The 17,441-nt window shown below is 26.9% G+C and overlaps 1 protein-coding gene across 1 annotated transcript; it reads left to right on the top strand.

Annotated features, from left to right (window-relative positions):
* Positions 1-12,245: 12,245 nt before the first annotated feature.
* Positions 12,246-14,629, top strand: LOC107485504 (16 kDa phloem protein 2). Its single transcript, XM_016106034.3, has 5 exons — positions 12,246-12,356; positions 12,626-12,691; positions 12,798-12,924; positions 13,246-13,360; positions 14,415-14,629. The coding sequence occupies exons 1-5, from the start codon at positions 12,290-12,292 to the stop codon at positions 14,418-14,420; spliced, it is 381 nt and encodes a 126-aa protein (XP_015961520.1). The 5' UTR covers positions 12,246-12,289; the 3' UTR covers positions 14,421-14,629.
* The last annotated feature ends 2,812 nt before the right edge of the window (positions 14,630-17,441 follow it).

Genomic DNA, 17,441 nt, shown 5'->3' on the forward strand with positions numbered 1-17,441 from the left:
CCTCTATATCCCTTTCTTTCCTTTTTTATTTATTTATTTTATATTTATTTTATTTTTTAATTTTTTTAATGACGGGTAATTTGGTAATAAAAAAAATAAAATTGGTAAAAAAGATGATTTTAAAACAAACTGAAATTTTGGGGACCATTTTGTAACAAAAAAAAATTGAGGACAAAATCGATTTTCGGCCTCTACGTTGGAACCAAAATCGAACTTAATCCAAGTGTTAAAGTTAAAGCTAAACTTTATAATTTCTGGCAAATATTTTGGGGTCAATATAAATTAAGCTGTCAAAAATTTATTAGCAAAATATAAGAAATGGGCTATAGTAACGGAGGAATGTGATTGATCTCTTAGCAAACAATTTATCATTGAGTTATTTGAATTCTTTCTAGAACTTGTATGTTATTTTATGTTTGGTACTTTTTAGCTTGAGGTTTAGAATACTGTCTCCTATATAAAAGAGTATTCTACTAAAGTGCTAATTGGTTCCAAGAAATATCAGGAACATGTTAAAGATTTTATTACCTGCATCTCAAAGTATTTAAGTCATTGTTATTTTAGATAACAACCCTTCGTCTTTTTATTGCAACCAGTGAATGGTATTTCATGTATTGCTTTTTATGTAGGATAACCACATGACACACAGGTGCAAAGATATTTGCTATTTAACATTAAAATTTAAAGTCTTCAAAGCCAAAATATAAAAAACTTCAAATCTCCCATATTAAATTGTGAGTAGTTTTGAAGCACAAATTTTGGCAAGAAGCAAACGAAAATGGTGCAGTATCTGTTGCATTTGGATAAGTCATATAATATTTAATTGTTATAGTTTTTTATTTTTTTTATTGTTTCTGGTAGTTGTAGTAGTAGTAGATTAATAATATGAAAAATTTAGATGTCCATAAAAGTGACATGGGATTGGTTTTATATCTGTATAAAAAAAAAGTAAAAGTTTTCATTTTTTAAGATAAAATTGATATTGATTTTAACATAGTCTAAATAGCGAATTAATTAATAAGTATTTTCTAGAATATTTGTTAAGTAGATAATAATAGTAACTTTTGAGTTACCGATAAACAAGTGCTTCTTTAACAAATTTAACAAGTGCATTTGTTAATCAAATTCTTGAAATAGAGTCAACACGTCCATGCTTACAAAGAATATATTAGTGTTAATAACAGTTCCTTAGGACTTAGATTTATTATCTTTGAGTGAGTTATGGATATTCACATTTTGATTTCCCATAAAAAATTCAATTTTTTTTCCTTTTTTTTTTTTGAGTTGTGCCATCAAAGATTCGATTAAACTGAATTAAACTGGAGAATGATGCTAGGTATAACACTTATTATTGTTTTATTTTTTTTTTTTGTAATTAAAACAAGATCTAAAAGTTCAGCCGAAAATTATATATCAAAGATAAATCAGAGTTTGCCTGTCTACAATCATCATCTAACATATATTTGATTTTTTTAGGATAATTATCTATGAAATAGAAACCTAACTCTCTAGTGTCACTTCTTTTAGCTAACCAGTCCGCACACATATTTTTCTCCCTGTAAGTGTGTTTAAAAATCAAAATCCAGTCTCTTTCCATCATTAGACTAACACTTCTAGGTGTAACACTTATGTACAAGTATGTATAGACTTTTAAGTTGAGAGTTTGGACCATTTAAAAAAAGTTTAATAGACAAAACGGGCTAACGAGTTTAGTTTTATTTTTGTTTTGTCTAAATAAATAATTTTTTATTTAAAAAAATTTATATTATGGACTAAAAATTTAAAATATTAATTTTCGAACAAATTTTTTGTCTTTTAATAGATAAGGTTGGAATTTGAGTGTTTTTTTATTAGAAGTAAAGATATTTGAATTAGATTGCTAAAAAAAAATTGTTAAAAAATTAACAAAAATAGAAAAAAAGAATAAAAAAATAAAAAAAATAAATAAGTAAATAGGTTTGTCCATTTATTTCGCAGAAACAACTCTAAAAGTGTCAATTTCAATGGACCTAATCTATTTTAACGGTCTCAATTAGAATTTGGTAATATCATCGTCAAGTAATGTGAACGAATTTAGTGTTAGTGTTTTAAAAAAGAAAAAATAAAGAGGAATATAATTTTAATTAACAAAAAAAATGTAATTTAAATTTTAAGTGTAATTTAGTTTTACTTTTATAAACAAAAAATATTATTCTATAACACATCTATTTTTTTTATTTTGTGCTTAATATATATTTAGACTGACACAAAATCTTTGTATAATGAAATATTTTATTAATATGAAAAGAACTCAGATTTTAAAATTATACCTATATACGACATATTGATATAATAAAATGTTAAAAATAATATCTAAAATAAATAATTTTTTGTGAGAAAAATAAATTCTATTGCACGGGTAAAATGCTAGTAAGAATAAAAGGTATGTTTCTAGTAATTTTAGGTGTGTTCTTAATTCTTATGAGTCTTATAGAAAAAACAAAATATTCAAATATTCAATGAAATTAAATGCATATAATTAAATTCATTTTTTCCGTAAAATAATTCTAAATTTAAATTATTAATAAGTGCTCTTAGTATACATTTATCATTAAAATTCTTACAATTTTGTTAAAAATTACAAATTCAGCTATAAATTGCTGAGAGGTTTGGTTATTTGTGTAACATTTCAACACTTCTACAAAGCGAGACAGAAGTGTGTCAAGAGAGATGTCTCGTAGAAAGTTTAAAATCATTTTAAAAAAAAATTTATGTCCTAAGTTGTTCAAATTGTGATGTTGATGATTTAATGAAGAGTACATAATACATTGTTGAAGAGAATAAAAAATTCTTTAAAAATATTTATTGAGTTATTACATTTTATATACTATGTATTTTTTATGTACTCCCACTAAAAAATTATAACTAATAAACTTACATCTACTATTAATAAAAAATAATCTAGGTAACAGTTCTACTTCAATATATGAAAATCGGAAATATCCAATTGGGATAACCATTTTTCTGTTGGAGCAAGATGCCCCTACCTTGCTACAGAAATTGATTGCCATGTTAGGTGTATTCGTATAAGCTGTCGCAATAACAAGGAGATGACCAACAACCCCAAAAAAAAAGCAGAAGACACTTCGTCTTCTACGTTAATGGTAATTTTTTTTTATTTATTTGTTTCTTTTTCTTTAATGCATGTTGAAATAAGGAACTAATGACATGACGATGTATGTATTGTGCAGGCTAGCCATCAATGGATTGCAGCATATTGATGAAGAACCGGCAGACTAGTATTATAGTATGACTATCTTTTTTTGGTAGTGTTATTGTGGTTATAGAATTTACTTACTTTTGGAAATTACAGCTTGTTTGAAAACTTTATATATATTTGAAGAGTTGAATTATATTTATAACATTTTCCAGTCCTGTCAATTTCGACTGGTGAAATTGTTAGTCTTATAAACTGATCCTGCAAGTGGAAAATATTAGCTTGTACCAAGTAGTCCTGTAATAATAGATATAAGTTTACTTATTGTAATTTTTTTAGTAAAAATATATAAAGAGTATATAATATATAATAAAATGTAATAATTTAACAGATATTTTTAAAAAAAATTTTATTCTCTTCAACAATGTATTTTTTATGTACTCTTTATTTTACTTTTTATTTTACTATGTATGTACTCTTTATTTTCTCTTCAATAAATATTCTAGCATTGCCTTCTCTAATTCTCTTCTATGTGAATTTTGATTTATCAATTTTGATTTAAAGTTCCATTGTAAGTAAAAATTGATTATATTACAATTGTTATGATTTATCAAATGAATTTAATTAATATATTAAATAACATAAATAATTATTTTATACTTTTTTATAATTTTATTATACAAAATAAATTATATATACTTTTCAAAAAATTAAATGATCTTAATGTCACTACTTTTGAATTATATAGCAGCCAAACATAAATTATTTTTGCATGATCAATTAAATGAAAACATAATTATAAAATAAGTGAATCGAAATAATTTTGCCATCACATCTTTCCAAAACTTGCTTCAATATACATATCCTGCAACAAATTAAATGCACTTGTAGAAAGTTACAAGTACAACAAGAAAAGGGAAAATAAATACACACCTCAATAAGAGGGCGTTGGTATCAAATTATTTTAACTTATTTTCTAGAATTATCGCATGAGAATATTTATATATTTTAGCTTTTAAAAAAGAAAAAAGAGAAATAGGTATAACTTATCTCCAAATAGATAAACACCTTGTTTAATGAGGAAGACCCTCTGAGATGGGAATAAACACACCATTGTAGTATTATTTTAAATAGAAAAATTTTACATCCATGTAAAAATTATATAGATAGTATCCAAATAAATTTTACTCTACCCTCTACGCTTTCCTGTTTGTTTTACACGCGTCTCTTATAATCTATATAATGAATCTTTATTTTGCGTTATCAACATTTCTTAACGTAAACTTTTTCACACAATGTAAACCTCTTTCGCATTTTTCTTCTTCTTCTTCAACCTAATTAAATTCGTTGTTCTCCTCTTTAGCGTTTTTCTTCTCTGCATTATGGATCTAGATTGATTCAACGCAGTTTCGTAATTCATCTTCTTTTTCGTTTTCTTCTTCGATCTGCACTTTTGAATTGAAACAATGAATTTTAAATCAGTTGAATGAGTGCGATTTTGATGATTCTTCTAAAACGCATCAATTTGATGAGGTTTGGATTTTTGAATTTTGAATCGAATTTAATGGAATGAAATTGCTAATTTTATTTGAAGTGAATTGAATGGACTGAGGTAATCTACATCTGAATTGAATTGAACTGAATGATAATATGTAACTGTGAGTGTCAGTAAGTACTAAAGAGGTGGTTCATCACGTTCATGTTTTCGGTTCGGTCCGCAGAAAGGAGTCTAACAAAAATTAAACCAATATGTTCTATTTTCTTCCCTAAGCACTATATAATTGTTTCACCATAATTAAGATTTCGGTTCACCATAAAATTCTCTCCATATATGCTGATCCTCGTACAGCTCTGCATACCAAACCGAACTTATAAGGTGTGGTGAATCGAAAACAATAACTACTAATGAGAAATCACATTCCAATATCAACTACCACGCACGAACTATGATCGATTCAGCAGAGAATGAAAGCAGTTAGAGACGATGGATGGTGAGTAGCTCTGACTTGAGTGGTGTTGTGTATAAATATTATTAATATATAGGTTAATGGATAATTTATGTGCCAAATATTAAATTGAGAAACTTTTATTTCAAATAAAAAAATATATATTTTATATGTTGTTTTACCTACACCATATCTTATCAGGTCCAGTCACACACTAATGCCATATATAAATTATTAGAGACACTTTTTTTTAATGTTTATCAAAAATAAATATTTTTTTCGGTATATAAGAATAAAGTGATTATTATGGTATTTATAAGATAACGATTAATTTATTAAAACAAATTAAAAATTAATATTTAATTTAAAAAATATAAAATAAATAATTTTTAAATATTTAAAATTTATTATAAAAAATAAATTAGATTAAATTTAAATAGCAAGTAATAAGCATGTAAATTTTATCTAAGAATAAATAGTATTATGTCTATTCGGTTCACCATAATTAAGATTTCGATTCAACATGAGTACTATGTTCAGTTCACCATGAGGGTTTAGCATTAAGGGTTTAGAGTTCAGTGTTCAGGATTCGGGTTCAGGGTTTAGGGTCTAGGGTTTAGTGTTCAGGGTTCAGAGTTCAGAGTTTATGATTCGGGTTCAGGGTTTAGGGTTAGGGTTTAGGGTTAGGGTTTAGGTTTTAGGGTGTAGGATTTAGGGTTTAGGTATTAGGGATTTAGAAATTTAGGGTTTATGGGTTCAGGGTTCAGTATTCAGGGTTTTGGTTTTAGTGTTTAAGGTTTATGGTTTAGGGGTTCAGTGTGTTTCTACCTTTCAGTTCATCCAGTGTATTAATTTCGGTTCACTATATTCTTTTGGAGTTCGAATGTATTGGTAAATACAGTGATTGCAATCACTGATAATCTGAAATAAAACAGCAGCCAGACAGTTCCAACATATATATAAATTAACATCTCAGATGAGTAATCCATCTTGAATCAAATATAAATATTAACAATTTATACATACGTTGATATTAAGAATAGATATATACATTAACATTGACATATATACATTTGAAAGAAGCATTGTTTGGTTCACCGTGAGTACTATACAATTGTATTTGAAAGAAGCATTGTTTGGTTCACCATCTTGATTTTATATAATGGATTATGTTTCGTTCACTCAGTACTATATATACAATTGTATTGTGTTCGGTTCACCATGAGTACTGTGTTCGGTTCACTATGAGTACTGTGTTCGGTTCACCACGAGTACTGTGTTCGGTTCATTCCGCAGAAAGCTGTTTGAATTTGATTTTATATAATAGATTATGTTTCGTTCACTCAATACTATACAATTGTATTGTGTTCGGTTCACCATGAGTACTATGTTCGATTCACCACGAGTACTGTGTTCGGTTCATTCTGCACTATTCAAAACTCTTCTTATCCTCACCTTCTACTGCTTTTTCACCAGAGAGAGAAGGAAGAAAAGACAAAAAATACAGCAGCAACAACAACAAAAGAATGACGATAAGGAGAAAACACGTGAAGAAGAAGGAACGCGAAAAAGAAGAAAAATGAGGAGAAGGAGGAACGCGAAGAAGAAGGCGAAGAAGAAGACACTCCGTGCATAAACGAGCGCGTGAGAAGAAGGAAGAAGAAGAAGAAGAAAAAGAGAAGAAGAAGAAGCGTGATGGAGAAGAGAAGAAGAAGAGAAGAAGCGTTTCGGGTGTGTTGGGCGCGTGTTTCACGTTTCATTTAATGGTATTAGATTTTTTTTGTGTTGAGCCAACTTGGTTATATGGTTATATGGATGCGTAGCATTCTTGTATTTTAAAACACCAATATATTACTTAACTAGTGAAGAGCCTGTGCGATGCACAGGTATGATAAATTTAATAAAAAAATATTTAATATTAAAATATTGTTAGATTAAGTATTTAATATGAATTTTTTATATTAAATTGGATCATAAAAATAAAGATATATAATTTTATTTTTTTAAATACAAGAGTATATAAAATAAAATTTGTAAACAAAACAATTTAATAAAAGTTAATAATTGTATAATAAAAGTTGTGAAAAAAAATTTAATATTAACCTCTCATACAAATTTTAACTATAAAATCAAAATTTTAATAAACAAATTAGTAATTCATATCATGCACGAAAAACACTTATTTAAGTTAATAATTTTTTTTATGAGCATATTGAAAATGGATGTAGATTTTTATAGGCTTCCATCAAATTTGAGAAGGAATATAATCATATACAACAATAATTTTCTATGATTCTATTCTATGTTTTTTTTAGGTACGAAATTCTATCATATAATTACTTTTTTAGGGTTACTTGAAACATTAGTTTGAATATATAATATATTAATAACTAATTTTAGTGACTAATTTTAATATATAAATAATATTTTTAATATATATATTCAAAAGTATTTCGGTAAGTGCTACCCCAATATATTTAAGACAGAATCCAAATTTGAGGTCATCTAAATCACAAATATTTACTCCATCTTATATCTATTGAATTACATAATAATTATCATCGATACTATATTAAAAAGTAATAACCACAGTTATTATTATAGAAATAAAAATAAAATTTCATATTAATATTATTAGATATAATTATTTATATTTTTTATTTATTATTTTAATATTTTAAAAATTGATTTTATAATAATTATCAAAATTTATATAATTAAAATGTCTAAAGTTTTCGACTTAAAAAAATGTTAATGCATGTAAGACAAATAAAAAAATAAAACATTAAAAGGTCTATACAAAAAACTTTACATTTCAATTTCAAAAATATATTTTCATATGAAGAGTCGTATGAGATATATTTTTATCAACTATTTTATATATTATAATATAATATGTAAAATAACACATATATTTATATAATATAAAATATATATTTAAATCCAAATTTATATATTATAATATAATATGTAAAATAACACACGCACATATATATTATTATATGGTTGATTTGATGACGAATTTTTTGTATTTACATAATTTTTTTTATACAATCATTCATTCTTTTAATTATTTTGATTTTGAAATAAAATTTTTTTGAAGTTTTTCATATTTTTTATTTTTTCAAAAAATAACATATATATTTAAGTTTTTATTCATTTAAGTAGTATAAAAATAATTAAAATGATGTATTAAAAATTTAAAACGTCTTATCAATATTATTTATGATGAATATATTGGTAAGAAATATTTGTTCATAGAATACGGCTTTGAATTATTTCACATTTGAATAATGATTTTGACTATATATACTAGTGGCCATTATGAGCAGCATTTACTGAAATACTTTTGATTATATACATTGCATGTCCTTTTTTCGCTGGCGTAGATTATAAAAGTCGGAGAGACTATTATTTTTTTTTTTTTAATCTTTGTTGGTATAAAATATGAAAAATGGTTAATAATTTTATCTCGTTTTTTCGGTTTATGTATGTAAAAATGCACTTATTAATTTTCATTTTTTTATTAAAAAACACAATTAGATACACAAAATAATATATTTAAATAAGAAACAAAAATTTTAGTAAGACTTAGAAACATATATAAATAACATTAAGGATTGAATATGATTTTGGCTCCATAATTTTGGTGGAAAATCAAAATTCTCTCTAAAATTTTTTGAGGCTTGCTACACATACAAGTCTTTTTGACTTACAAGTTTTACAAGTTGCTACACATTAGAGTCTTTTAATGCGTTATTTAATTTCCAAAGCGCTACACTCACCGTGAATTATAAACGACTCCTCTTCCTCTTCCTCTTCCTCTTCCTCTTCCTCTTCCTCTTCTCTCACCGTGAATTATGAACAACTCATCTTCATCTTCCTTTTCCTCTTCCTCTTCCTCTTCTTCTTCTTCTTCTTCTTCACTCACCGTGGATTATGAACAACTCATCTTCCTAAAATACACGCGCATTACTTCCATATTTAAGAATAAATATACGCAACAAAGTTGAGTTGGTCTAGTGGTTAGCTCACTAGTCCGCTTAAGCAAGTGTTGGGGGTTCGAATCCCGCCTTGTGCATGCAGCAACCCATTGACCAGCGGCAAATCCTTAAATGGAGCTCAGTACCGCGGCGGATTAGTCCTTGTCATGTCGGGTTGGGAGATACCGTGGGAAACAAAAAAAAAAAGAATAAATATACACACGTTATTCAACCACTTCCTGTTTCTAAAGCGCGCTACTTACCATACATTATGAACGACTCTTCTTCTTCTTCCATGAAAACGAGTCGCCTTTTCATTTGTTGTTTTACCTGCGTTTATCATTGGTATTCTTGCTTCATTTTTTTCGATTTTCATGGTTTCTGAAATCAAGCTTTGAAATCATTTTGAAGATAATGGAACTTAAAAAATACACCCAAACGATTCCAGAAATACACCCAAATAATTACAGAAATATACCCACACGGTTACAGGAATTCACCCAAACAATTATAGAAATACACCCAAAGGATTACAAAAATACACCCAAATGATTTAAGAAATACATCAAAAATTCGTTGAAGTACACCTTATGCATAATTTAGAACTCTTTTTCTTTCTCCAACTCATCTTCTGCTGCTTCTTCTTCTTCAAAAACGATTTCAGAGCTTGATATCAAAAAACAATGGAAATTGAGAATAACAAAGAAAGAAAACAGAGAGAAAAGCACATAAAAGAAGAAGGAGAAAGAGAAGGCAAAAAACGAAAGAAAAGAAGAAGAAGAAGAGGAGGAAGAGGAAGAAGAATGTGCAGCAAGAAGAAGATGACGGTGCAGTGAAATTGTGCAGTAATGGTTGAAGAAGGAAAAAGAGAAAGTAAGAAACGAAAGAAAAAAAGAAGAAGAGGAAGAGGAAGAAGAACGTGCAGTAACGTTCAAACGCGTTAATATAATAACTTGTAAAGACTTGTATAAAAAAATGCTTGTATATGGAGAATTTCTCAAATTTTTTTGGGTTTAACGTCGTTTTTAATGTTAAATTTTATTTTAAAATAAACTTTTTTTTTAATTTTAGACAAAATAAAATAACCTTCTTCTTCCTATTAACCATTGTCCTCGTATCTTTAATTTCTCCCCGTTTCTTCAATCTCTTGTCTTTTCCTTCACCTCTACCTCTATTCATCATCATCTCTACCTCCAATTTAGAAAAAAAAAAAAACTTTTCTCAAAACCTCTTCCAAATAATTAGTTTTAGTTTTTCATGGCTGTGGTCAACACTCAACACCTCCCTCAACTGAAAAAAGAAAAGTCAAATAGAGTGATGAAAACCGTGGCCATTATGCTTCTTACGTACATAGTATAATGCAAATAAATAAACTCGAAATAACCATTATTTGCATAAACTTACTTGTACTTCTGTTTGTCTAAGAATGGTTAGATTCTTGAGGGGATTACCCATAATGTCGAAGTATAATTAGAAGAGTTTAGAGGTTAAATGGGAGAAAAAAATAAGTCTAGTGAAAGTACGAAATAATTTTAGAACTCGTTTAGATTCTCATTATTATTTGTTTTTCTTGTATTATCTTTTTTTTTTTATCGAAGATGACAGTAAAAATTTTCGATACAAGATCGTTTTTTTTTTTATGTAGTTAAAATATAAGATTCTTCTGTAAATATATAAATAATAAACTCCTTCATTTCCTCATTTTCAAAAGATATTCACACATGAAGAAATGAAGGAGGAGCTGTGACGATGGAGATAGAGTTAAAAGATAAAAGGTGTATGTTGGTGAGAAGAGTGGAAAAGATAAGGAATTGGAAAATTTAAGAGAAATTGAAGATACGAAGACGATGGTGAGTGAAAAAAAGAAGGAGATTTTTTTTTCATAAATTTAAAAAAGAATTATTTTAAGAGTTTTGCTGACTTGTATTTTAAGAAGATAGACTAAACATATCATAAAAAATATTTTATAAAAAATATTATGAAAATTAATTTTCTTTTAATTTTTTAATACATTGAAATATTAAAAAAATTTTATTATTATATTTTTAAAATATATCCTTATAAAACAAAAGTTAGTTAAATCCTTATTTTAAAACAAAATTTAGTATTGAAGATGATTTTAAATGAAAAAAAAAAGAATAATTTTAATTTTTTACCAAAATTATAGAAACTAAAATCACTTAATTTTAATATACAATTTTTAATTATTTGACAATATTTTTTAATTTATTTCTATTCTTAATTTTTTATTCTTGTTAACAAAAATTTTTATCAAATAATAAATTAATATGACCTTAATTTTATCTATAGGTTTTAGCTATTATCAAAGCCTTATAAACAAGTCACCAAAAAAAGCCTTATAAACAAAATGCACCGCAATTTAATTACTACGTTAATATTTTCTCTCACTTCAATAATATCTTCTCTCTCTTCAATAACTGCCGGCTTTTAATTTTATTTTGATTTCTCTTTTGTCTTCTATTTCACAAGATACTCCTTTATTATTCTCTTTTATAAGTTTATTTGATATTTATTACTTCAACTTATATTTTGTCCTACAATATTTGTCATGAATTAAATTATTAATTATACATATTTTTTAAAAAATACTCTTAATTTATAAAGTATTGAAAATTATTCTATTACTCTCTCTTTGTTAATTAAATACTATTTAGTGCTTTAACATTTTAGAGACATTTTTAAAATTTTTTCAAAATTTTTAAAGATAAGACATTAATGTATATTAATACACTAGTGTGAGTGTATATATATATATTATATATATAATACACATTTAAAAATAAGAATAAAAGGTATGTTCCTAGCAATTTTAGGTGTGTTTTTAATTCTGATGAGTCTTATAAAAAAATAAAATACTGAAATATTCAATGAAATTAAATGCATATAAAAGGTTCAGGTACCAAAGAAAATGCATATAATTAAATTCATTTTTTTCATAAAATAATTCCAAATTTAAATTATTAACAAGTGCTCTTAGTATATATTTATCATTAAAATTCTTACTATTTAGTTAAAAATTATAACAGCATTAAGATAATTAATAGCAGAAACGAAAATTTCAGCTATAAATTGCTGAGGAGTTTGGTTATTTGTGTAACATTTCAACAATTATAAGCGAGAGAGAAGTGTATGTGTCAAAAGAGATGCCTCGTGGAACGCTCGAAGTCATTCTTGTGAGCGCAAAAGGTCTTAAGGATGCTGATTTTCTCAGTAAGTCATGCAATTAAAATCGCTCCATTATTATATTCTTCTAAAAAACAAATTATAGCATGTCATCAACGAGAATTAGTTTTAATATTTTGGTATTTTTTTGTGCTTAATCGATCGATTTTTTTACTCCAAGTTGAAGATATTATTATTATTTTTCAATTCAGCGTATTGTTTTCCGATTTTTGCATGTCAAGAATTTTCAGCTACGTTGTTGGAGAATTCAAAATAGACTAGATTGTAAATTAATATCTGATTTATTTGATGAACAGAAAAAATGGATCCTTATGTAATTCTCACTTATCGAGCACAGGAGAATAGAAGCAGTGTGGCAAGAGGTTTAATTTGTTTTCTCTTGATCAAATACATATTGGATCTGACAGAAACATTATTATTGCAGCTTCAAAATAATTAATTGCTGTGTGTTACGTTGTGTATGTGTAGGTGGAGGATCTAACCCTCGTTGGAATGAGAGCTTTCTTTTCACAGTTTCTGATAATGTTGCTGAACTTAATCTGAGGATTATGGACAAAGATACTTTTACTCGGGATGATTTTCTTGGTGAGGCAAGGTGAGTCCAAATTAAATTCTTCTTACTATCAACCTAATTATATGTAGAAATTCAGTGATTAATCTTATTATGTAGTTGATTCTATTTTGTTTAAACTTTGTTGATGATGGTCATGGTTTTCTAATTTTAGTTTTATTGTGTGAAATGTTCACACTGTATTAGAAAACTACTGTTGTCTTAATATTTTATTCTCACCATTTTCTTTTTTTGTATCTTATATATCCCTTTCATTTCTGAGTTTCTTTTTCATAATTAATCTCATACTTAGCTGTTGAAAAATTATATATAGCTAGTTAGTGCATTTGTTTTCATATATGGCAGAATTCCATTAGAACCAGTTTTTGCTGCGGGTAGCATTCAGGAAACTTCTTACAATGTTGTTAAGAACCAGAATTATTGTGGAGAGATTAAGGTGGCTCTCACTTTTAATCCTGAGGTAAGTTACGTTCATGTAAAAAAATCACAACTTATATACCTAGCCTACCTATTGTATAGTTCTTTGACTAGAGTCACAATAGCATTATGGCGTTTCTTTAATTTTACTTGTACTTTTAGTTTTTATATGATACTACGATATAATTAAATTTTGTAGTTGATATAATGTCTGATTTTTTGTATACACATAATATTTTTTAGAGTAAAGTATTGTTTTTGTCTCCAACGTTTGGGGTAAATCCTATTTATGTCCCTAACCTTTAAATCGTCCTATTTGTATCCCTAACGTTTGTAAAAGTGATTCAATGTTATCTTGCCCGTCAATTACACATCATGAACGCTTTATTTTGAGTTTTAAAAATCTCTTCTTGAAGTTAGAATACAAATGTCTGGGATAGAATCGATGATCCACTCCAAAAAATAGTTCATCGAAAGTTAAAACTAATTCCTACAACATTTACATAATTCACTTTTCTAGAAACATAACTGAATCTAAACACAAATAATGGGTATAATATTAAAATCGAATACATCCAAGTGAGACCTAATTAAAAATGAATACATCCAAGTGAGAATAATTGAAAAATATAATATGATTTGTTAGTATAATTGATAGTAGGATAACATTGAATCACTTTTATAAACGTTAAGGATACAAATAGGACGATTTAAATGTTAGGAACACAAATAAAATTTATCACAAATATTGGAGACAAAAATGATACTTTACTCTATTTTTTAAATTAAATTATATTTTTGTGTTTATTATGCCTTTGTTCAATTTTGTTTTTTCGGTTTTTAAAACTAAAGACTTGAAAGTTAAAATAAAACTAGCAGCCTACTTCTGGTGATGCTCTTATTGATTGTTATTGTTATAAACGTAATTTAATTTCTAAAAAGCTTTTTAATTATTATCATAATTTTTATGAAAATACAAAATGTGTAATATATTTTTTAATTATTTTAGAAATCAAAATTAAATTAAAAAAGATAATTTAAAAAGGATATATACTAATGATTTATCTTGTTTTTATTTCAACTTGCCGTTGCAGCAGTGGTAACTTGGGTGATGAACTCCAAGAGGAAAGCTATAAACATGGGAGGATGAGGATGGAATGAAGAGAGTTACAGGAGACAAGATCTATAAGTATTTTAAAAAAATAAAAGTATTAAATGGATTTTGAAAAATTTTTGTAATAAATTTATATATCTTGGTGATAAAAAGATGAAATGCGTTCTAGTTGAAAATTTTCATAAATTTATTAGTCGTGTGTTGCAATTATTGGATAATTCACTTGATAATATATTTTTTTTCAAGAATTTATAAATCTATCATAATATTTTGTTTTGAAATTTACTTAATATCTTTTGAATTTAGTTCTTTTGTATCTTAAAAACATATCTTCTTAAAAGGATATAATAATTTTTTTAAGTTTTTAATGTATTTAATGTATTAAAAATATTAAAAATTTACTTTTTTTCAATTTTTAATAAAATATGTCTTTAAAATAATTTTAATAAAATCCATATCTTTTTATTGTAAAAAATCTATAAGTTAATCACAAAGTTTTATAAAGGTTAAGAGCCTGTTTGGAAAGCGACAAAAGTTACTTTTTTGACTTTTGAACTATGAAATATTATGATAAGTGTGTTTGGCACTATTTTAAAGAAGAGTTTTTAATTTTTTAAAAAGTTAATTTACAGTTTTTGAAAGAAGTAGAAATATATGACTTATCTCCTGCTCGATAAGTCATTTTATCACTTCCGTGAAAAAAAAATGATTTCAAACCAAAAATTGATTTCAAACAAAAAAAATCTACTTTCATTCTTGATTCTGTGAAAAAATATTTTCTGTTTCTGCTGGAAATACTGGCCCTCCACCACCATTTTCACGCAAGGTTCCATCTTCTAGAAATACTGCCTTCTACCATCATCTTCACGCAATGTTCCATCTACTGGAAGTGCTGGCCTTCCACCACTATTTTCACGTAATGATTCATCTGTTGAGAATATTGACCCTTCACCACCATCTTCTATTCCATCTGAACCATCATATATTCCTTCCAAGTATTTGTTTATTATTTTATCATTCTATTTTTATTATTAAATTTGTATTGAATATTGTGTATGCTATGAAATTTTAATTTTATTTTTTATATGTTCTTTTATTTTTATACAACTTGCTATTATTTTTATAATTATTTATAATTTTTTTATGTTCTTTCCAACAAATTCATGAAAGTGGCAAGTCTGGAAGAAAATTTAAAGCTAATTGAAATGAACGAAATACTGTTATATTCATGAAAATATGTAAAGAAGAGATGGTGGCTGGAAATAAACCTGGAACACATTTTAACAAAGTTGGTTGGGCACCAATAATTCTAGTCTTAGATATACAATTGAACGCTCATTTGGATGTTGTAAAGCAAGATGGAAAATCTTAGGTGCCATGCCATCGTTTTTCTTAGACACATAAGTTAGAATTATTGGTGCTTATTGTATGGCTTTACACAATTTTATTCGACGGAATGACACAAGCGATGAACAATTTGAAGAATTCCATGAAAATTTTGATCTTATGGGTGAAGGTGAAGGTGAAGTAGAAGAACCAGTTTCTAATGATATTACGTGGGAAGAACCGAGTGCTGAAAGTGCTAGAAAAATAGAACTAATTAGAGAACAAATAAAAAATCAATTGCCTGATCGATTGTAATTGTAGTGATTTGATTATGTAAAATCAACCTTCAATAATGGAAAGTATTTGTTATTATCGTTATTTTAATATCCATTCTCTTGTGTTAAAAAATTGTATTTTTTAAGTTATTTATCCAAATGCTACAACTTTAAAATAAGTACTTCTATAGTTAAAAATCCAAACACAAAATAACTTATTCATAAGCTCCTATTAATAAAAGTCCTTATACTTTAAACTCTTTTTCCAAAAGAACTTATTTAAGTTATTTGCCCAAACTGGGCCTAAGTACGATTTTGGTTTTTAGAGTAGGAATTAAAATTTTTTTTTCCCAACTTTTTTTGGCATTCAAATTCGTCTCTAAGGTTTAACATGATTTTAAAATCTTCTTTCCACTACAAAATTTTTATTTATTTGTGAGAGTATTTTAGTGAAGGTTTTTAAAAACCTCCACAATACATTTTATTTATGGCAATTTAAAAAACCTCCACTAATAATTAATTAAAATTAAGATTTGAAACAAAACTTAATTTTGAAACAAAACCTAATTTTTCCTTTCTTTTCACACGAGTCTGGGTTATAGCTCAGAGAGAAATAGAGCTTCTGGATCGAGAGCTTCGTTCACCATCCACTGTCATCGGCTTCAAACAAAACCGCCATTTTCACCGTCGTTTTCGCTGTCATTTTCGCCGCCGGCATCGTCACCACTGCCGTGTCCGTTACGGTAGAGAGCTTCTAGATCGAGAGATTTTGGATCAGGGAGGTTGATGTTGGCCCCAATGGTAAGATCCGTTACGAGGATTTCATCACCAGATTGGTAAACTCCTCACATATCAGATCCTTGCAAATTCCATTCGCTCTGCATCTGGATTTTCCTAAATGTGTTCTTTCTTTTTTCTCAGCTATTTCCGTAATGCTGTTTCTTCTTCTTCTTCATGTTTGGTTTTTGTTTTGTGCCGTTTCCTTTAGTGGACAAACGGGTTAACCATGTTATGTGCAGTTTATTTTATTTGATTTTAATTTCTCCATTCTTTTTATCTGGTGGTATTTCAAATGAGAAATTAGTTTGTTCTATGATATGGTGGTTGAATTTGATGGACTTTATTGGAACTCTGTTTCATTGATAATGGATTATTCTAAAGAAGTGGCATTTGATCATTACAAAGTGTTGTTCTTGCTCTATTCTGTTATTTTTAGAACATTGTCTTTCTCCTCTACAGAATCAGAGTGGGTTGAGCTATGCTTAGTTTATTTATCAATAAAATCTTTGAAAATATTGGTAGTGCACTTGATTATACATAACTGATTCACATGAATTAACATAATTTGTTGCTAGATTGAGCATAAACCAGAAATGTTCAGCTTATAAGTTAGAAATGTTTAGCTTTAA

Source organism: Arachis duranensis, chromosome 4 (genome assembly GCF_000817695.3).
Source record: "Arachis duranensis cultivar V14167 chromosome 4, aradu.V14167.gnm2.J7QH, whole genome shotgun sequence".
NCBI lineage: Eukaryota > Viridiplantae > Streptophyta > Magnoliopsida > Fabales > Fabaceae > Arachis > Arachis duranensis.